Source organism: Anser brachyrhynchus (assembly GCF_964034855.1).
Source record: "Anser brachyrhynchus genome assembly, chromosome: 8".
Taxonomy (NCBI): domain Eukaryota; kingdom Metazoa; phylum Chordata; class Aves; order Anseriformes; family Anatidae; genus Anser; species Anser brachyrhynchus.
In genome coordinates this window covers 13,014,647-13,037,584 of record NC_137702.1, presented here as the reverse complement: position 1 = coordinate 13,037,584, position 22,938 = coordinate 13,014,647, and the positions used below count along the sequence as shown (strand labels likewise).

General features: G+C 38.8%; 1 protein-coding gene across 7 annotated transcripts in view; it reads left to right on the top strand.

Annotated features, from left to right (window-relative positions):
- Positions 1 to 1,175: 1,175 nt before the first annotated feature.
- ADGRL4 (adhesion G protein-coupled receptor L4) overlaps positions 1,176 to 22,938 on the top strand; it is a 74,825-nt gene continuing 53,062 nt past the window's right edge. For 2 of the 7 annotated variants that reach the window (XM_080602305.1, XM_080602301.1), the window contains exons 1-3: positions 1,179 to 1,284; positions 1,804 to 1,864; positions 3,423 to 3,572. In XM_080602305.1, coding sequence (XP_080458431.1) covers positions 1,243 to 1,284; positions 1,804 to 1,864; positions 3,423 to 3,572 — 253 coding nt within the window. In that variant the 5' untranslated portion in view covers positions 1,179 to 1,242. The other 5 variants (XM_080602307.1, XM_080602302.1, XM_080602304.1 and 2 more) reach the window with 4 other exon arrangements.

The window sequence follows — 22,938 nt, the reverse complement described above, 5'->3', positions numbered from 1 at the left end:
TCCACACCAAGCCTTTATGAGTCAACTGCAATTTGGCACCAGGATCTGCAAATTAGTGCAGACAAGCCAAGCTCTCGATACAGCGCATGTCAGCATGAAGGACAGGACATGCAGATCAAAGCTCCTGTCGGTTCATCTGACTTTCTGTTCCTCTGTGTCTCTGCGCATTAGATTATGGGAAAGCTTAACAAGCTCCTTCCTTTCTTCCCCTTTAAGTCCTCCCCCCTACACACAAAGTCAAACCAGAGAAAAACAGCCTTCCTACACCTGGACCCTTTGTTCATTATTCTGTGGTTCATCGAAAATTAACATCCGGTTACTGGAGCTTCCTCTCTCTTTGCCAAGGTGCTACATAAGTACTTTGTGCCAGCCAGACACCTACGTGCTGTTTCTACATGCCTCACTTCTCCCTGGCCTGAGCAGATGTTAACCCATTCAACTCTAGCCAGCAACAATAATGAGGACGCGGGAAAATAATAGTGAGCAAACAATTCATAACAGAGCTAGAAAAAAATGTTGCCACATCCACATCCATGAATATTTTTTTATAAGCAAGCTGATGCCTCCCCATCTGCTCCCTACCAAAATCTCAACTTGAAAAATTCATAGTCAGACATGAGGTATTTTAGCCACAATGATGTTCTACAGTCCATCCATTTTGTTTACTTAGAGAGATTCTACAGTCTTCCAGGAGCATGCCTGTTTGTTCGTCTCCCTTTGCTTTCATCTATGAAGACTGACATACATCAATTCTAAAGTTTTACAGTGTTTCAGTGCATGAGTTATCATCCCCAGGAAGCTGGGAAATGATGGCATGCACATCATCAAAACTACATTAAATATTGCCATGTCCATGGATAATATAAGCATATGCCAAAGTATCGTTGATTAGGATGCTATAATGAGGAAACAATTGCTTTCATGTTTAGCAAAAAGACATGCCAAATGCTTTACCAAATTTGCTATATTTTTATACAACACCCCGCTCCAGTCCCACGAATCTGCAGAAACTTTGTCTCCCTCGGCTCATGAGATTCCCAGCCATACAATTGCTTTCCTGCCTCTTTCCTCCCTGCCTATATGTCTTTGTTTTCCTCACAAAGCAGAGTTCAGTGGATTTCCTGTACCTCCTTACAGGCCATTACCCTTAAAGCAACACTTCTTGGCTGCAGAAAGGATCTATCTCAGAACTGAAGAAAGCTCTAGGAAAATCACAGTCAGGCAGGATTGCCTCAAAGAAAAATGGGTCTTGGGGCTCACGTATACTCAGCTCACCAGGAAAAGGTGGAAGGAAGCATGTAGCCCATTACCTCCGAGCTCGTAAACCCTGGCTAGTTACTAATCTCTTCCACATCTTCCTCACCCTCCCTGATTTGTTTCACCATCCTTCTACTGCTTCTTCACTCCTTCTGCCAGGAGGCTGCCGCTCTGCCCTTCCATCCTCTTCCTCCCTCTATCCTGAGCACTCTCCCAAGCACTTCCTCTAACCCGTGCTCATCTAACCCACTCACTCCTGCATCTTTTCTGACACCTCCTGTGAGACCCAGGCTGCTGCTTCTTTTACTTTCTCATTTACTCCCTTCTCATTTATTTCCTACTGGACAGAACACGAGGTCCTCAGCCCCTCCCAGCCCTCCATGTCCTGCTTGTGAGTCTCAGGATCTTTTGGGAACGCGAAGCTCGGGATAAAGGGCAGTGTCAGGGCAGCACCTGCACCAGGACATAATTTTCCTAATAGGCATGTGTGCATATTTTGCACATGGTCGTACATTTTAAGGCAGGGAGTTTTTTTCTGTGACACAGGGGCTCTGCACCAGGCGCCACGCAGCAACAGTATCACCAATGAAACTGCTTCCATTCCTAGGTAGGTGAAATCTCCTTCCCGGAGGAGCGAGTGGCAAGTGGGAAGGGAGTGGGGTCTGGCAGGACAACCTATGGGGACAGCTGTGCTGGGGCTGGAGAGAAACGAGTGTGTTGGAGGTAATGGAAGGCTGCTTGTACAAGGACTCAAGGTCCGCAGAGCTGTGACTTGTGCTGGTTGCTACAGGCTTCAGCAATCCCGCTGTTATGGTTGTCCCAAAACCAAATCCCACAAATGCCAGTCTTCATCTCATTGTTGGTTTTATCCTATAAAAACAGAAATATTGTGGGTTTCAGTGTTTTTTGTTTGGCTGGTTTGTTGGTTTTGGTTTTGTCTTAAATCCCTCTCTCTCTCTCTGCTTGGGAGATTTTTAGATTTCACTTGTTATGAACACTAACATGGCAACAGAATCCTACAGGTTTCTGTTTTAATCTCTGATAGATGGTCTCCTCTCTCAAAAACAGAGAAGATGAAACTTGGTGATACATAAATTGATTTGGATTATATATAGTTGTTAAAAAATTGTGTGTGACTTTTAATCTTTTGAATTTTTCATGAAATTTTAATTTGTTCAAGAAAACAACACCTCAATGAGATTTCCTGAAGCAATGAAACCTATAATTGTAACACTAGGCTAGCAAATATCCAAAATAATATTTGGGTAGGGAAAAGCAGAACTGCAGGGGAAGACAACATCTAAAAGGGGCTTCATGTTCTGCAACTTTCGTTATGCCTAGCTAACCATTTATAAAGAGCAAATTCAGAAACTTACTTTCCCTTCTGAGTTAACTGCCTCTTTTCTAACCCATTATGGGGTGTGTATAATTATTCAGTGAGCTGTTAGTTTTCTGACAGGGAGAGGTTCCTTTCTTTTCTTTGTGTTGGAAACTATATACATTCATACAACGGGAAAGTAGTTATATCATGTGGGAATTGTTCAGTGGATAGAAAAAAGAAGGCAGTACTTTTATAACATGGAAATGGTATTTTAAGAGATTACTTTTAAATAATTTGGAGACGTTTTTAAACCCTAATGCCACAATGTTTTAAACACTATGACATGTTAATTTAATCTCTCAGACCATGCATGTGTGTTAGCTACGTATGTATGGAAGTGCTTGTAAAAATAAAAATAAAATGATCTTGGGAACCCTCTGTGATAATTTTCACTTGATATGTGTAGGGCAGTTTGTCTTACACTCCATACATAATTCAGAGTGCAAATAAATGTCTGTGCTTTACTGGAAAGTACTAGAGAGATTTGAAAGCCTTTCAAACATTTTCCTCATATCACTGAGTAACTTCTACATTGTTTACCAATTTTATACTAGTTGAACATATATGCAGGTTCTTATTCTCCAACGTCTGCTGTTCCTAGACCCTGAGTAGTTTCACTAGAGTCCACTGCTGTTGATGGCCATAGCCCCATCCTGAAATACAGCTGACTCTGTGATGATATTAAGTTTATATAAATATCTGAATTTCATGGAAACCTTTTGATTTTAGAGGTCAGTATGAAGCCTTTAAATAAAGAAACAAATATGGTTTTCCTTTGTTCCAGTTCTGGTTTCCAGTCTGCTGGACTATGGCTACACTACTGCAAGCTGCAACATGACATGCCACAAAGATGCACGTTGTGAAGTTCAGGGTGGGACACAAGGCTGCTATTGTGCCCAAGGATATACGGGAAATGGCATAACCTTCTGTTACGGTAAACAGATTTTACCTATATGTATTTCTGTGATGTGCTTGCTTGAAAAGAATACTCAAGAGTCCATTAACTCAAGGATTAAACTTCATGGTACAACACCTTATGCTAGCATGCTGTCAATGCCAAAAATTAAGGTCTTGGCAGTTTCTGAGAAATTCTACAGCTCAGCCTCAAGCTACTATTTTAGTATAGCATACCATGCATCTCAGTTGTATATGACCTGTTTTCCAGCTTAATTCTTGGTGCATTACAGTTCCATAGAGATGCTGATGTATCTTCTCTGATTTAGCTTCAGCAATTGCCCTTGTGACTTCAGACTTCTAAAGCTTGGGGTTGACACAACTGCTACTTTATAACCCTCACATCTCATCCATACACACGCAGTGGTAGCTCACTCTTCCCAGCCGCTAATCATGATAAAAAAACTACCATTCCTGAGCTATGCTAGAAGACTGAGGAGGTGTGTGCACCATGGGGAAATGCCCACATGTGAAGCCAATATTCATTTTTCTGCTTCAGCTGCTAGCAAGGGAAAAGTGCCAGAAATCCTGCAGAGGGGTCTGCTTCTGGATGTGTTTGTCTTCCATCCAAAGAAAATTATATTTTCCCCTCCTTCATTTTTGAGTTGTCCTCTATTATGTGTAGCTCTAATACTTATTTCCACTGCTAAATGAATATTGTCAGTTTTTAGTGTCCTGAGAAACAGTTATGAATATTAACCAGCCATTTAGTCAGTTTTTGTGTTTCATGCATCTTGGGAAATTAAGCAGTAACGGGCACTTCAGTTTAGTATACGCAGAGACAAGCTGCCCACCTTTAGTTTGTTTTTTTATGGATCATTCACAATGGTATATTTGGAAGCATGTTTATTGGAAAATTTAGAATGCAAAGACATCCTCATAAGAAATTTGACTATCCTTTTATAAGCTTGGAATGTTTAGACAGAAGTTTTGCAGTCTAAAATAATAAACAATAAGGAATCACAAAAATTGTAGAATAATTTAGTCTGAAAGAGACCTCTGTAAGTCATCTGGTCCAGCTCCCACTCAGAACAGGACCAATTTGGGGTTTCTTGGGGCTTCAGACAAGTTTTGAGCACCTCCGAGGACAAAGATTGCACACGTCTCTGGGCTGGCTATTCTACTGGCTGACTACCAGAACTTTGAAAACTTTTTACCGATATCTAGCTGAAGTTTTTCTTGTTGTACCTTATGCTCTCAAGTGCACTCATCCCTTACTAAATTTCCAAGAATAGCTTAGCTTCATCTTCTCTATGAACCCCGTGACCCCCCCCATTAGGTACCTGTAGATGGCAATAAGATTTCCCCTTTGCCTGTTCTTAAGTCTGAACAAACCCTGTTTTCCTAGGTGCTTCTTTGCATCAAGTGCCATGTAGTCAATAAATATATTTCTTTAATATAACGCTAAACTTGCCATAAATATAGGTCAGTCTTGTATACACCACATTGTCAGTAATTTTCTAGAAAGTTGTGATTATGAATCATTAACTAAATTTACAATAAACATAACTGTTGTCCCTCATTGATGTTATTAAATCCATAAAATATATATGTCAGGTATGGCATTCTTAAATCTACACATGTAAGGATGTATTTATCTTGCCTTCCATGTTATTTGTTCTCATGCAGCATCTTTTTCTTACTTTCATTTTCTCTTTTATTTTCTCGGGGAAATATACATTAAAAATCAGAAGGACACTTATTGGTCATTTAAACAAAATTCAGTACAGTGAAATAGAAGTGTCAGTCACTCACAAAACTTGTAAATCATCTAATTGTTTATTAAAAATAGTACTAAATGTTTGGAAACTTAATATTTTGATCAAAATTTCCAATACCAGTCCAGGCAAACCAGCTACTAGATTTGTATGTGCTGCTTTGCAGTTAAGTGGCAATGGTTTGAAGCAAGCCTCAGGTCAGGAGACCAACATTTTCTCTGGTAAAATAGTTCAACAACCACCAAAGTCACTTACCCTCAAGCTAAGTAGCAAAGCTTGTATCAGAAAAGTATGGCTGTTGTCCCTGAAAGAGAGCCTACATTTCTCTAGGGCAGCATATTATACAGTGTGTTATTAATATTGTGCAGTAGTCCTCTAATAGCATAAACAAGTAATTTTAATTGGGTAGGCTCTAAAAAGGATTAGAAATATAGGCTAAACCCTATCATAAACAGTTTAAAGCTATGAAAATGTAAAGCAAAGCCTCAGTCATTTAATGATGTATTAGATCTTGCTGTTCTGTATGGGGAATGCTGCAGGTGTATCTGCTATTCTACAGATAGCTACCCATTTTTCTTCAGTTAATAATCTTAGGCTTTTACAATGATAGTCCAGTCACCTTCAAAGGAGATCATCAATTATGTGCTAACACAGGCATTTTCTAAAGAGTATATATGGTACGTTATGTTTGCGTGTTTGCCCTTTTTGTTATTTAGATGAGTTGTGAGAGTCATAATTACTGTCATCAACATTAATAATTCTGCATAGTGCAGAACCATCTTCAGTGCATTTACCTGGGAGGCAGTTAAACTGCAGCAGTGGTTGTTCTGAGGTTTTCTTCTAAAACCAGCAACTCAAATTCTTTTGACTTGTAAAAATGTTGAACAAGAAAAACATACTTCTTTTCAGTTTAGTTCTATTAAGCTTATATAGCTGGAAAAGTGTCCCTTTTTATTTATAGAGACATTCTCAATGTATTTAAAGGATTCACAATTTTTTCTCTACTTTCACTTGCTTGTAACACCTCTTAAATACTTGTAAAAGTTATTTCTTTGCTAGCTCTGTCTTTTCAATGTGATACACTTAGACATTTTCCCTTGTGTTTACTGTGCTGCAAAAGGCAATAATGCCCTGTTACATTTATTTTCTAGCACCATTGTTGATGAATCATGAATCACTGATGTCAGCATACCTTAGGAATGGGGTTTGTTAGTTTTTACTTTGCTCCCTTTGCCAGCTGGCTAAGTGATTGTAGAGAGCTCAAGATTATTGGATTTGCTGTGTATAGATAAAGACATATAGATATGAATTTAATTTCCTGGTGTCAAAGTCATGGCTGTTAAAATAATTATCCTCTTACAATCTTTCCCACAAGATTTCAAAAACTTTAAATTAGGTCATGTTTTGGACTTTCCAAAGGCATACTTTGGCCAATCTAACAAAAAGCTAATCCTCTTCATAATCTCATTGTCTTCACTAAGAATATGTGCAGGAATGCACATAGTAAGGAGAATAACTGATTGTAGGATCTGGCCTCTTTTATATATTGGAATTATAACTTGCATAGCCATAAATTCCTTCTGTAGAATATCTTCTAGAAAAAGATAAATGAGTCACCTTGTCAAGCTTTACACCTCTGAGGTATGAAATAATATCCCATTCTTGTTTTGTATTTATATATCTTGTTTTATGTAATATAAAATGAGAGAGAATGGCCTCTGAAAACTGTTTTCTTTTTAGGACTCTTTTTGGGCAGATGTGTACTCTGAATGTAATGTATGAGGCTTTAGCTTCTCACTATCATACACATAAATGAAGTTTCATAGCTAAAGCTCTTGGCAAAAAAAAAAAAAAAGTATATATATGTATATATACAAATAAGGCTGATTTATAGTTAACTTCTTTTTGTGGAAAAAAAAAAAAAAAGCCATGGATTTTGTACAGACAAACAGCATATATTTTCCACTTTTGTAATCTATTTCTTTATGTGAAAAATCAGCCGTATAAATTATGTGTTGCTCATAATCCCAGCTTTCTTCTCAAAAAATAGAAAAAAAAAGAAAAAGGAAACAAACAAAATTTCAGATCCTTTAGAGAAGATTGGGGTGGAAGTAAGATTTCAAAGAAGCTAATATTTTATTTTTAAAACAGAGGGGAAAATGAGTTGGCATCACTGATGCTTTCCCAAGCAGCATTGCTGTTTCAATACTGGCTGCTTCTTGATTGCTGACTGCCAATTTGCTGCTTTGCTGGCACACTGCAGGAAATTAAAATAAACAGTGTGATCACAGTGTTTACTTCAACTTTGTAAAATACGGAAGGAAAATGAAGCAGTGTTGTTTGTTCCAGGAGGGTAGGCAGGCAAGCAGGAAAAGCCTGAACAAAATATCCCTCCCAGATATCCCTGCACAATATTCCCTTATAAATGTCACTTGCAAATTATACTGCAAAAATTAATCAGTCTTGCTTGTAAAATAGTTACAGCTCTTCCAGAAATAGCGAGCAGGGACTTAGGCTATCAGGACGACTTTGCACTGTAACAGGACGCTGACTTTCTTTCTGAAGTGCAATGCAGTAGGATTTATCATTTTCCAGAGGCAAAAAATACATCAGTGAAAAGTGGTATTTTATATCAAAATATGGAATCCCTCTGAGGACACAGAGCAATTTATGTAAACTCAGCTGAATCAAAATGAAAGCCTACTCAAAATCTGAACATAAACATATTTTCTTGTTTTACCGAGGGTCATACTACCAACTCTCTGGCTTTTGCCAGCTCTTAGAAGGAGCCTTCCTGTGAGACTCCCATCTTCTTGCTCTAAGGTGATGTTGAAGTGTCCCACAATCAACTTCTATTGTATTCACTGAATTTGTTTTGATTCACCAGTGTCACCATTGCCATTCTATAGCACTCAATAGGTCTATAGTTTTATGGAAACTATATAGAGTTTGGAAATTTTACCTTTCAAATTAATTTGACCCTGTAAAAACACTGTATACAATCATTTCATTATATTCAGAAGTGTCTTTCGGTAGCGGATGATCTGATCCAAATGCTGGATCACCAGAGATTTTTCTGTTGTTACCAGCAGGCATACATCACTGGATGTCACTTCTGTGTTTACCAAATAGTCTGAAATCACTGATACGGAAGATCCAACCCACACACTTCCTAAATTCATTTCACTGCTATCAGTTACCACAAGCTATAAAAAGGCAAATTGCAGCTGCTCTAGCATAACACAGCAGGAGAGAAATATGCCTTAGCCAAACACAAATAATGGGGCTCAACACAGTGGGTGACAGCTTGGAAAACTTGGGATATGCTACACAGGAAGGCAAAGCAGACCTCTGATTCCAAGCCTTTTTTATACATTCCTCATAGCCTCTGGGCTTGTCTCTCGCTTTTCATTACCCTTTCTCCTTTTTGCCCCTCTGTCTTCTAGTCTCTGCTGTTCTACATCCAAATTCTGCCATATCTTTTCCAGTTTCAGGGTGGTGCAAACCAGAGTTTGGGCTGTATGAAAGGGCAGAATTCATCTTCATATTCAGAATTCATACTCTGTGTTTAGGTGTCTGACATTTTGGTGGTCCCAAGAACTGTTACGAGGCCCCATCCTGTTTGTTGTATATGTAGTTATTATATTTTTAATTAAGTCCATGCATTCAGTGTTTCTCTTTGGGAAACAATAAGTTTTCTTCTTATCTACATCTGCATTGGTCATAACACAGCTGAATGTTTTTCACCTTTTCCTGAAACACAGAGACTGACTGCTGAGCTGTACGATGTTACCCAGCTGAGGTATCTCAACATTCATTATTAAACCTGTAGGCAGATGATGAAATAGGAAAACCTGGGCAAATTAGCCTGGAGGATTTTGTATTCTCTACCCTGTGCATAATGGTCTACTTGCCTGGGAACAGTTGGACTTGCTAGGTTAATGGTTGGACTTGATGATCTTGGAGGTCTTTTCCAACCTAACTGATTCTGTGATTCTAAGTTAGCATAGCAGGTTCCTGGCCATTTGGGGACCTACAGCTTTGGTGGCACTTCTTGTCTTGTGGGTCCTTTCTTTGTGTATGACTTTTGGCTGTTCATACACAAGAAGTTACACTTTTGTGTGATTTTGGGAGGGGTTTGATAGCTATGGTGTGTGTAGGTTGCTGGGGACTACCCAGCAGTTGCATGATTGCTTTCCAGTTGCAAAGGACTGAGATATGTTTATCTTCCTTAAAATAGCCATACTCTTTGCTAAAAGTGTTAATCAAAACAGTATTTGTACAGTTGACTTTACTTTTTATAACTAACTGAAATTGCTTATTGTAACAAGCTACTATTGAAAGTATGTTTTATATGAAGCTTTTAAGAGTAGATCAGGAGTTTGAAAGGGAAGAGGGCGTTACAACAGTGGCTGGCTATGCATAAGAACATCAGTCAGATGGAAAGCAATGCAGGATATTTGAAGTAACAAAATGTTCATGCTGAATAAGACACAGTGGAGGCTGTCCTACTCCAATTGTCTTACCTCCTTAAATGATTGAGTCCATAAAACGTCCATAAACATTTTATGCAGTCAAAGTGCCAAATCCAGTTAGCTCACTTGTATGAAAAAATATCTTACAGTTTTTCACTTGAAGAGAGTGAGATCTATGAAGAGAGAGAGATCTATGAGATAGAGAGAAATCTTCAGAGGGATAGCCCTGCTTCCTACTGGCAGAAAATACTGTTTTCCTGGGCCAGAGATGGAGCCCACTATAATCACTTTTAAAATTGACCCTGACTTTAATAAGGCTTGGACCAAGCCCATGTTAGACTTGTAACATTCACAGATCAGAACACAAAAAAAAAAAAAAAAAGCTTTCCATGTTTTTTGTTTACATTTTTTTTGAAATGCTACTTTGAGCATGACTTAAACATAGTAATGGATTACTAAACTAAACTTCCTCTTGTTATATCTTTAATCATATCCAGTCTCTCTTTTAAATTAGTCCTGTTTGCATCTAAAAAGTTTTTTAAATGTGTGTACATGATGTGGTAGTAGAAAAACAGTTAGTTGTCTCTCTCAAAAATGTACCCAAACTTTCAAGCTGATCAGCTGCACATGGATAGTTTCTCATTTGTTTAATTCAAAACGCGTTTTAACCCTTGCCAAATAATGCTGACTTCCTTTCTTGAGAAAATAATTTTTTCATCCTGATTTATGGTCCAAGAATCAATCAATATGGTCCATGTTTAGAGGATGTGGGAAAATTTCATTTAAAGAACTTAAAACTTATAATCTCAAAGTCTGCTAACTTTGTGCCTACCAGAGACATAACTGACTTTCTGTATCTCTAGCATCTACAACGCTACAATCCAAAAATATCCAGCAATAACAATACATTCTTCTAACTTGCTGGTCCAAAGTAAAGGGATGGTAGATATTTCCAGAACTTTTGGATATACATACATGTATATGACATGTACACAAATGTATACACACCGATCTATGTATATGTGAATAAAAAACACATGGTAGAGCTCACTACACCTATCGGATTCTGCATCTGCCTTTGGGGCTATGAATTTAGTGTAAGTCACCTAACAAAGTATCATAAAGAATTACACACCTAAGAGAGAATGATGTCATCTTTGTATAGCTACATTGATTTTCATATAATATCCCACCAATCTGGCATACTCATTTGTCTCTGTTCAATAAATCATAGAGTTTAATAATGGAAAAGTGTTCTCCATAGGATTTTTGTTGCTTTTCCCCCCCCCTCTTCCAACATAAACTGTCCAGGAGTGGTGAAGTTGTCTGTAACCTCATTTGAAATGTGTAATTTATCTAGGATGATATGCTGGTGCACAATTTTTCTGTGTATGACTGTGAAAAATTGCCGACTGAGCTGTTGGCAGACAGAATATCAAACCTTGCTCAACCCTGTATGTATAAAAGAGTTTAAGAAGGTAATTGACACTTTGGGCCTCTATTTGCCAAAGAAAGAGATAATGACGTTCTCCAAGAAGATTGGAATCTAACCAAACATTGTGCTCTAAATATAGAGCACAAAGCCAGGTGATGTTTGTGAAAATGCTGCTTGGCTGCAGGAGGAGGAGGGTGTTGAAGGACTGCGATTTTGCACTGTATATTTTTTAGGTACAGATTTAATTTAGAGATTATGGCTTGAAAATGAAATTTACAGTATGTGTGTTTTGGGGTGATAAGAAATTGATTTTGTGACCTTGGTACACACTAATTGAAATATCTGGCACTGTGTTTTGCTGAGGTTAAAGGAAGCCATATATGCCTGGAACTGTATTCTTCTTTCACCTTGAACTGTGCAGTTAATCACAACCATAAGCACTGGCAGGAAGGAAGCTGCTGTTTAGCTGTTCTACAAGGAAGCTGAATAATCTCTGTTCATTGTCTAATGGATAGGTTGTTGTGTGATTACTTTAGGCTAGGTTTAAGAGATTCAGATAACTTCAAAATGGAGACTTCTGGTGGCATTAACCATTCAGTGAGCACCCAGGGACAGAGCTTCACCCAGTGCGGGGCAGAGGATGGCGCAAACAGGCAGGTATTCACGGCTCTGTGGAGCTGCCCACCACCACTCTTGTGGCTGTTTGCTGGGGCTAAGACAGCTCTGTCCTGTGCTCTCTGCCTGTGTGCACGAGGTGGTCCAGGGAAAAGCTTCCCCAAGCTGTATCAGCACTGGGGAGGTTGAGAACAGTACATGAACTGCTCTGGCCTTGGACTGGTATTCCTGGACATCCTCCTGCTCGAAAGGCCAGTTGTAGCATTAACAGGTCTGCTTTATTTAGCTGGATTTCTGTCTTAGCTTAGATTTATACAACTGTGACAGTCTAGAGGTTTCTATAAAGCAGTGTGGCAGGGTGCCCCATTATTTTGCTTATTACTTAATGTTACATATTTGTTAGGTTGGCACAGGATCACGTTTTTCAAAAAGGAAAATGAAAGCTCCTGAAAAGCCTTGACAATAAATGGTTATTTGTTCAAAAACAGCCGAGTCCAATCTTTGTTTATGTTAGTTGGCTTCATGTAATGGTGTTGCAATAAAGAAAAATAGCTCTTCAGGATATGCATTGGCTTTTATGTTTTATTTGTAATGAAAGCTATGCACATAGGCAGCAATCTACATAAGTTACATTGAGGGAGAACATAAGCATAGATGGTGACTTGTGTGTTTATATATTTAGTATTTGTTTGTGGCAGAGCGTCTGGATCTCAATTTTAAAGAATGTGAAACCAAGCTGAGGTACTTCAGTTTTCATTCCCAGAAAGCTACCAAACGAAGACTAAGAAAAAAGGTGAATTTACCACCCACCCGGAGACTGCTGCTTCTCCTTCTCTCCTGCCCCATCACTGCAGAGGATCTGCAGGTCCATTCCCCTGACCTTATCTTCTCCTATTCGATCCCAGCTTAGGAGAAAGTCCATGGGCTCTGAGGTTTATTATATTGTGATCCTCACTGCTCTCCTAACATAATGACGATTTTTGTGTATACCTAAAGTTCAAATGGGCTGAGGGAAGCACAGTCCTGGTTCACCACTTGCATCGGGAATGTCATGGGAGCCAGGAGCTAGTGCCACAGTGATATCTGCATTCCATGAAGATCTTCATCACTGATCTCTGTAACTTCAGAGGTCCTAAAAAAACACCAGAGAAATTTGCCACTACAGTTCAGCTACCAGGTATATTGGTGTGAACTGAAAGAAGTTCAGTTAAGCTCTGCGGACCTAAATAAGAGCTCTGAGCTGCTCAAGCCTTGCATTAGTTCTTTGTGGTGATGGAAAAAGGGTAGGTGGAAAGTCATATTTCAGTGGAGGCTTTGCCTTACTTTTTGTCTTGAATAAATCATTTTGGTGGGTAGCATTGATCCTGAGGAACCTCTGCCTTTTTAAAATCAGCTTGGAAAAAGTTCAGAAGGGAGATCAGTGGAAGCTGGAGGTACTCAGGCGAACAGTTCAGGCCCTTTGTACCTATCCAAAATGTTTCATTATTCAGAGATATGATGAAGCATGCATCAATTCATAAATATGACCCACTGTGCAATGTAAAAATGTCAATATTTCTGTCCCATTGTGCAAGGGATACCTGGTGCATACAGAAAGAATTTCATCTCTTTAACAACCACAGAGAAAATAGGAAAGGCAAATAGCCTTCAAAAGAGTATTGACTTGAAAGCAGGGGTAGGTAGAAGTTTCTAAAACTTAACACAGCTTTTGAGCTGGGGTAATCAAAATAGAAATGACACCGGGGAACAGATGTAAATGATGCAGAGCTGCAGTTTGGCTGCTTTTTTAGAGTCGTGATGCAAGTTGTGGTACACTGATTCCACCACACTCAGCTCTGTGGTTAAAATCTAGGAGCTTCTACATGAAACTGTCTTTAGAAGATGAGGTCACTTTAGGCATGCATCACACAGTACCACGGCTGTCACAGGAGAAGCTAGATAGTATGGCCTAGCTGTGCTAGGACAGAGTAGTGGGCTACCCACTGTTGAGCTCAGTTTGCATCATTTTGCACATAAGGTCTAAGAATTAGATGAATGTCAAAGGGGAGGCTGAGACAATATTTACACAGCTGTGGGCTGCAAAGAAAAGAACTGTTAACTGAACTTTTTGTACATCGTCTTGAATAAACAGGTAGTATGCTAATACCACCAAATGCTGAGGAGGGATGTGCTAAAAGGTCTCTGGGCTGTGTTCTCTGTTCTCAGAGAAAGTTATTGCAGCTTTTATTAGCTGTAAAGTGCTCTTGAATTATTGCTTAAGATTTGGCCTTAGAATGATCTAAATTCTAAAAACTTTTAAACTAAGGATGGCACATCACCCCCAGGCAATTCCATGCAGACAGCAGCATTCACACTGGAGCTCAGTATTCAAACTAGTGATGGGGCTGTGCTGTAATATGGATATCTGGTTTTGTGTACCGCAACAGAAACCCAAGTGCTGGACTACTGCTGCTTCTGCTGGCATTGTAGTAAAAACAGTCTCTTGAAATACCTGCTGCCTCTGTTCTCATTGCAGCAAGCAATGGCAAGAGCACAGATGAGTACAATGATATACTTTATTATAGTTTCCTGCAGAAAGGGTGATGTTGATGACTTTCCTCTGATAGAGAGGGGACTTGCAATTGACTTTTGCAAGCCACAGCAGCTGTAGGACACAAAGCCACAGTTAGGGGTGGATTTTCCAAAGAAATATTTGTTGAGCACTTTTAAGCTGTCAGGCTCTATCCTAGGTGCCTAAAGGAGGACTGAGTTGTTTCAAAAGAATAATCTCAGTTGTGGGTGCTGAGCAATTGAAAATCTGTCTGTGAAGTGCCTCCTTCCTTTTTTTTTTTTTTTTTTTTTTTTTTTACTATCATCTGTTGGTAGTTTGGGCTTTTGATTTATTTATTACTTTATTTTTAACTGCAAAGACCCTTTAATTAGGGGGGGAACTCTGAATGAGCTGGCACTGCTGGTGGTAGTAGCTCCTTGCCATTGGAGATTCAGTAATTAAAGAAGTAGATAATATCGTCCTCATTGAGGAGATTTAGAAAATCATAAGGACTTTGCATTATTACAGTGTTTAACATCAGCAAATGGAGGGGAGAAAAAAAAAAAAACATAATGGCAATTTTCATTAACTGCAATGCATGTGGAGGGCTCTTTTTCTTTCTTTGAACAGCCAAACACTAAACAATTCCTAAATCCCTCCTTGTTACTTACGTTGTTTTTTTTTTTTTTGGTGGTTAAAAACCCCATAAAGCAGAAATTGAAGACTTGCGATTAAAATACTTGCTGACAGCTCCATTCAAAACATTCTTTCAAATAGTGCTATCACATCATGATTCATCCACTATTCTGATATAGTTGCTTTAACAAGCACCTTCCTTCACGGTTAGGGCCCATCTCTTTTCATCTGAAAATTCTTCCTTTAGACACTTATTGAATTGCTGCTGTAAACATGTCTTTCTCTGGTATTGCACTGTTTGGGCTACAGAACACATGTAACCCCCCCCCTCCCCCCCAAAAAAAAAATAAAATTGAGATGGCCATTGGTCATGGCACAAGAAAACAAGAAAGAAACACTAACCTTTTTTTACCTTCTTACCAGGAGGATCTGGGTACAAATGTCTTGTGCCATTAGCATAAGTCAGAGTTTCTGGCTCAGTGCAATGACCTTGCATCCCTCTGCAAATAACACGTTTCTGCCACAGAGCTGGCGTGCAGCCCCAGTACTTGGCACTTCTGTGCACTGGCTCTTCTAGGGCCAGGTCTTCACCTGGCGTATAGCAGCACAGCTCTACTGATGACAGCAGAGTTAAGCAGCTCCCACCACCTGAAGACTGAACCCAGGAACATCCCAGGGATTAAGTGGTCCCCAGTGAAGTAAGGTGAGTTTCACTCTCTGAGCTTGAAGTTGGAATTATTTACAGTCACTTTAACAGGACAACAGCTGTTCTTTACCTAGAGATGTGCCAACAGCACTGAAAGAATTTGGATCTGAATTGCAGATGGATGGATTTCAATTTGATTCAAGTAGCTGGACTGCACAATGCTGTACTGTAAGCTCTCAAAGTCAGAGCTTGAGAGAAAAATCATTAATTTGGAAGCTGATACTCTGAAAGACTTTTATGAAGCAATATATTTTCATAGCAGACACAGATCAATTTAAAAGTAGTAATCAAGGGCCATGTGCTACGTGTTCATGGACAGAAAATGTGGAGAATTCAGCCAGAGCCAGACACTTAACATTCAGAGCATTCAGACTAGCACTGAGGATATTGCCTCTATGGAAAATAGTATGGTACAGAATTAAAGTATTGTGAATTTGTCAGATAATCACAATGCTGTACAGATATAAAGAAGCTGCCAGATCACTGCCAGAAACAAAATCAACATAACTTTTCTAGGCAAATTTGGGTTTATCTTCTGTACAAATTTTGGTGGAAGGAAAAGTCTTTACAAATATTCCACAGATAACATGTGCTGAAGTCGTGAGACAAAAGAGAAAAATATAATTCAATAGAATTTAGTATAATTCAGTATCTTTGATAGGCATTCTTTAAATTCAAAGTAACTATACCTGTTATCATCAAATAAGATTCAGGCACAGGGATTATTCCCTTGCCAGTCATAAGAATTTTACGAGATGTAACAATCCCTTCAAAAATAACGCATCCACACAGTACTGTTTTATGTCATGCAAATGATAGCATTGTATAAACCCAAAATTTATATTTACTTGGATACTGCTACAACTAAAATCCTCCTGGATATTTTTAACCTTGCTCCCTTAGTAGTCTCTTTGGAAATACTTTTATGAAAACATAGTGGCCACTGGCAGTGATAGATGTTCCAAAAGGCTGAATCATTTCATCTTTCACAGCAGTCATTGACAGACTCTGCACAGTACCATGCTAAGTGCCTGAAATCAGATCTTCAGGCATTCAGGATTCATACTTGGATCCAGCCTTGTTTTCAGTGCCTAGCTGAAGTCATCCTATGTCATAACTTGGAACAACCTGAAGACATCCTTGTGTGAATCACAAACACTCTCAAAGGTTGCTGGTTCTCCAGTTTTCCATATCAATCCTTACCAGCCAGGGAGGAAGGTAGAGAGTAATGAAATCTTTAATTGGAGGCTTTATTTTAGCTGATATGAGGTTTTCTGCAGGAGTGACATTGAAGTGTGGTCCTCCTCAGTACTCTTGAACTTTGTTGTCTTCCACTGAATCAGACAAACAAACAAAAAACAAACAAAAAAAATGTTTTCTTTAAATAACCTCATTTGAAAAGTTACACTGTGAATTCACATTTACTAAGGAATCCACATGGCAGTATAATTTTTCTTTGGATTGAATAATGAGGAAATGTGACCTTGAGCTTGCATTTCACTAGCCATCAAAGTTAACAAACTTAAGATGTAAAATGGTAGGAAGCCAGGTCTCAACATTTTCAGGTCCTGTGAAAAAATTTTGTTTGCTAATAATTATATGTTTGCTGTTTTTATTGTTATTTCTCTGGTCCAGCCTTTGATAGACCAGATGTAAATTACTTTTGTCTGGTTTGTCTGTGGGCTCCTGTTATTATGAGTTGCAATGTAAAACCCTCCCTCACATATTTGTATAAATAAATCTGGTCACTGACTCTTCCCATTCCCATCCTCTCTGCCTTCCTTCTATATAATATCTCTGTCCTGATTGGTGTTAACAACATCTAGTAATTTAGCATCATCTGTGAATTTAATTCTCAGGCTGTTCATCTCTTTTTCCAGAGCATTAATAAATATGTAAAATAAAACTGGGCTTAACACCAATTCCTGTGGCAACCCAACTGGATACCTCTTCACAGCTCAGTGCAGTGCTGTTTGTCATGACTCATTATCCTTTGTTTACATTCCTTCAGCCAGTTTTCAATGCACATGACAGCACTCTTATCCAAGACATTATAAATTATTTTTCTAATAAGATTTTGTGAGCCACTGTATCAAATGCTACAGCCCAGATATATTGCAGCCACTCTGTTCCTTCCATATACTAACCCAGAAAATGGTGGAGAAGCAATTACATTTGTCTGGCATGATCTGTTTTTTGAAAATACAAAATACTTATTGGTCATGGTTCCCCTGTTGTTCCAGATGATTTTTACGCTCATAATATTTATTCCATTATTTTAAAGGAGATTGATAACAATTGTACCAGAAGATATCAGCGGGTTCACACTGCCTCCCTTTCTCCTTTTCTTTAAAACCTTTCAGGAACTGCTGAGATTCACAGCTAGGACTTTAAGGCAAAAGGGGCAATATATCCCAAATGCATACCCTTCAGCAACAGGGAGTCACACATGAGGAGTATTGCCAGAGGGGTGTCTGAGAGCAGATTACAGCTGCTCCCTTCTCTTTAGATGAGACATCAGTGAGGAGGGACAGAAAGGCTGCAGGGAGGGAGGAGGGGATTGCCATGAAGATCTGAAGAGAAGAAAGGAGCAGGGGAAGGCGGAGGGAGTCTCAAAACTGGGAGTTGAGTTGATGGGGGAATTCTGGAGCTATCAGCTCTAGCAGAGGATCCCTAATCTGTCATTAGTTCAGTGATTTCGTCTGTTCCTATTCAAACTGAGAGCTATGCCTTGCTCTGTTCCCTAGTAATTCTTGTGATGCTGTTTGCTTGATTGCATACCACTTGGGGTTTTGGAAAACAATTAAAAATAACCCAGTTCTTCCATATGAATTCAGATGAAGGCATTTTGTTTGTGCACTCTGCATTTTGTATCTGCAGCCTATCTCTTCTCATGACATCTAGGCCATGTGGAATATTAGGGACAGGAACTTTGCTTTTGTAACCCCATGTTTGGGGTCTGAAATACATGGGCTGACTTTGCACTGGCTTTACAGAGAGCTGTTCTTGCTTGCAAATGGTGGGATCACACCGAGGATCAAATCCTCTTTGTGGAAGGATTACATTTTCTGCCAAATATGTGACATGGTTCAGTTTCAAGCACATACAGAATAAATCTATGACAAGACAGACATTTAATAGTGGCTTAGTATCCAGGACTGTCACAGGAGACAGCTCTCAGTATCTGATCTAGTAAGATCTATTAAGGTCAATGTGGGATCCACCCACATTTAAAAAAAAAAAAATGTACGGATGATGTCTAACGAAGTTTTAGTACAAATTTATATATACTGCACTAGTATGGATTAGTAAAGCTAAATTATATGGGGAGATAACACCTAGGAAGCCACTTTTAAAGAAACTGGTTTTCCTTTCTTCCAGATCTTGTCACTGCTCTGCAAATCTTCCCTATCTTCTTTGTGTCTCTTACCCACGCTTATCCTTTGACTTTAAAATGCATTCATCAAAGAGATAACAGGCTTCATTTTATATATGGCTAAGGATTATCCCATGAAAACAATGCTACTGAAAACATGTGATGGCTGACTTGTAAGGAGTGTGCGAACACTTTGTACATATTTTGAAATTTTCGGTCCAGCTCCTGGAAACAAACAACATGAACTCACTCAGGAGATTCCTGTTTCTTGCTGTGCTGAATGCCATATGCTCTGAGAGCTCCAAAAAGCCTAACTTCCTGTGCTGGGGACAATCAGAGAGACAAATGCTGTCACTTCCACCCTGGAAACTAACTGCCAATGAAGTTAATATCCTTCTCAGACTGCTCACTTAGGAAAGTATGGGTAATAATGTAATTGGATTTCTCCTTATATGACTTTGTAAAAACAAAAGAAGTGGGGAGAAAAAAAAAAAAGAACAAACATGATAAGTAAATTTTAAACCAGATAAGACAGCCTAAAGACTTTGTAACCACCTTCCTCCTCTGTAATTAAAGAATGTTTAAAATAGACTAACTTGGGCTATATCATCATGGCTATATGATCCCAGGATCCAACCCATACTTCAAGATTGCACCGACTGGAATAATGCTCTCATGAATAAAATAATGCAGGATAAAGTGTTGTTTATGATTTCTTTTCTCAGCAGATTAGCTACGTACCTCTTGTAACACAGGCTGGCTCTGTGGAATATCAAGCACAGCAAGAGACCTGTTAGAAAATGAATTATATTATCCAGCCAAAGCAATATCAGAAATGTCTCAGAGTCTACACTATCTTAATGTTGATTTAAAATCATATATTCATATTACCTTTTTATGTCTAGTATAGCAATGTGATGGAGCCTTTCTTTTGCCAAAGTTGTATTATCCCATTTCTCTGAGTTAGGTAAACTGTAATGTGTCTGCTTTACAGATGGGTAAACTTAGCATAAAGAGTGGGAAGCCATTGTTTTCAGTCAAGAACGCCTAAACGTAAGCATTTTCATCTGTATTGGCCATCCGTAGTGGTACTGGTTCTGGAAATGCGCCTCTTTCCATTCATTTCTATGACAGATTATTTTACTTTAAACAATTCTTGGATAAAATACATTAGGCTTCCCTAGGGCAGGAACCTGAAATCAAGACTCCCACATGAAGATCCTTCCTGCCTGGCTGGAGAAATGTGCTCGTGGGCTCAGGATGATTGAATTGCATTTTGCCAAGTGGCATAACTTCATCAGGAGAGATGGGTTGCATTTCTGCTCAGTTACTGCCTGTAGATAGGCAACTGGGGTGCTTTTCATGACAAGGGGAGAGCAGAATTATTTAGAACTACCTCAAACTCCAGCATGCTAAAACTGCTTATGAAGAAGACATTGCCACTGCCGCCTCCTCTTTCTCCTTTTCTTCCTCCTGTCTTTGAATAAATGTGGCTGCAGCTGTGCTGAGTACAGAGCAGGTTCCCATCAGTGTGTTAGGTATATTATGTTTATAGGACCCTGTCCCAGTTTATCGCTGTCAGAGTCACAGGCTCTGACACAGGCTTTTGCAAAAATTCTTTTTTGTCAAGTTGAGACTAAGGAAGTGGCTGCAGAGCAAGGCATTAAATGAGTATCCCTGTCAGTAGCCAGTCCTTTCTAGCCTGCATTTTGATCAATGTTGTATAAATCATAGTATATTCTAAATTATAGGTATATAAATTATAACTTGTAGCATGGAATATTGGACCTGCTGTGGTTTTTAGCCTGCATACTACGGCATAGCCAACATACTGTTTCTATCATTTTAATAACCTTTACAGAGCAGGTGGCTGTTGCAGTTAATGCTGCTATCATTTTTCTTTCCTCATGTGATTTGCTGTGATGACAGTTCCATCATTTCATTTTGAGTATTTAAAGCTATTAGGAAGCATTTTTAGACAATCATCTTGTATAGGTATTTTCAAGCATGCCTAAAGCATATAGGGAGTCAATCCCTTTTGCACTGCATATTTCTAAATAAGTATATAATATGTTTCATGTTAATCTGTGGAAAAACTATGGAAAAGATCACCAGCTGGGATAAACTGCCTAATTTAGTTATAGTTATGCCCTTATATTCCAGATGGGGATCAAGCCCAACATCTTACAATTGCAAAGATTTCAAAGACGTAAAACATTTCTAAGATCACTGCCATATATATTTTGCATTTCAAAGATAAAATACATAAACCAGTATGTCATCAAACCATTTAACTTTCTTCCAAGTTTGAGAGTAAATTGACAAGAGATCAGCAATTGGCAGGAGAACAAATGAAACATATTGAAAGAGCCAATTTGCTAGTATCGAGGGAGGCAGATGTGTCAGTTTTACATCTGCTGAAGCAGAGTCCTTGTTGCTGGTTTTTCCCCTCCTCTTTTTAAAACATATTTAATTACCTAAAGGTTTAATTATTAGATAATTGAATAATCCTTTAGCAATGACCAAGGAGCACCCCATTCAATGAAGAGCCCCTTTCATCACTGTGCTGTGATTCTGGCAGTCACAGTTTGTTTGTGGAAGTTTCTGCTTTTTCCCTCAAACTCGTCACACCTGACACACACCAGATTTCAATTGCAGCTTAGTAGTTTCCTGGGCCCCGATACTCCAAATGCCAATTTATTACCTCTTTCTTGAACTAGCTATTAAAAGGGAAGGAAGTGGAAACAGAGCTGAGTTTTCTACTGACAGCCTGCTTTAGGATGTAGGCAGAATGAAGAGTGGAAGGCTTAAGGAGGAGGAAAAAAAAAAAAGGTAAAAAAATATAGACTAGGGCAAGTGCTTCCATATTTCTATACTCAGCCAGCAAGCTAGACCCATTCATAGTTACTTTCTTCCTGTGAAGCAGGTAGGCAGAAATGAGCTAAGCCTGCCAATAGGTGTTAGTCAGGGCTGTAAGTCTGAGGTGTTGCAGCAGCTGTAGTTTGAGGGAACATACACAGATAATGAAATGAGTAATTCTGTGCCCTTGACTTTCATGGTTAGTATTTGCCAGTCTCTATTCTCCTTTTCATTAGTTTATTATGTGTTAGATTCTTATGAGAAGGATTTAAAAATACATTAACAAAATGAGGTAGCTGAGCTATGTAATTCTTGATATTTTATTAACTTTCAAGAGTCTGATATGTGGTGTATCCAGGATGTGTAAGCAAATTAGAAAGCCAAAGAACTTTATGTGAGAAATTGTAGTACCTCTGGATTTGCAGAGTCTTTGCTGCCAAGTGTCTCTGTGAATCAGTTCTCTCATATGCATGTACCCTGAAAACTAAGGAACTGGAAACAAACAAACAAAAATAACACCTTTTTTTTTCTTGGGGGGGGGGGGGGTGGTAAAGAAAACAGACTTTCTCTGTTGCTAGGAGTTTAATAGATGTTTTCTCTTTTGCTTTTATTCTTCTTGTATGAGGTTTGAGTATTAATGTAGTTAATGTGACTTCAGGAGTTAAAGCCTTAAGAAAAAAACAGAAGCATTGTAGAAGTGTTCACTTCATATAGTGAAGGCTTTTTTAAAGCACTGAGCACTGTAGCCTTGAGGTACTCATTTATGCTTAAAAATAACAATTATGCTCAAAATATACTATTACAGCCTTTGAACCTCCACAATTTTTACCTTAAGTTCTACATTAGACAGTTTTTTCCAAAGCAGGAAAAAATATATATATTTTAGAGAAGGTCTTGGTGGTCTTAGGAGAAGTGCACTACTCACTTACTGCAACGAGGGCTGTTGACTGTGGGCTGGGGTGCCACCAGGTGATCACCAGTGCTTAATAATGGGAA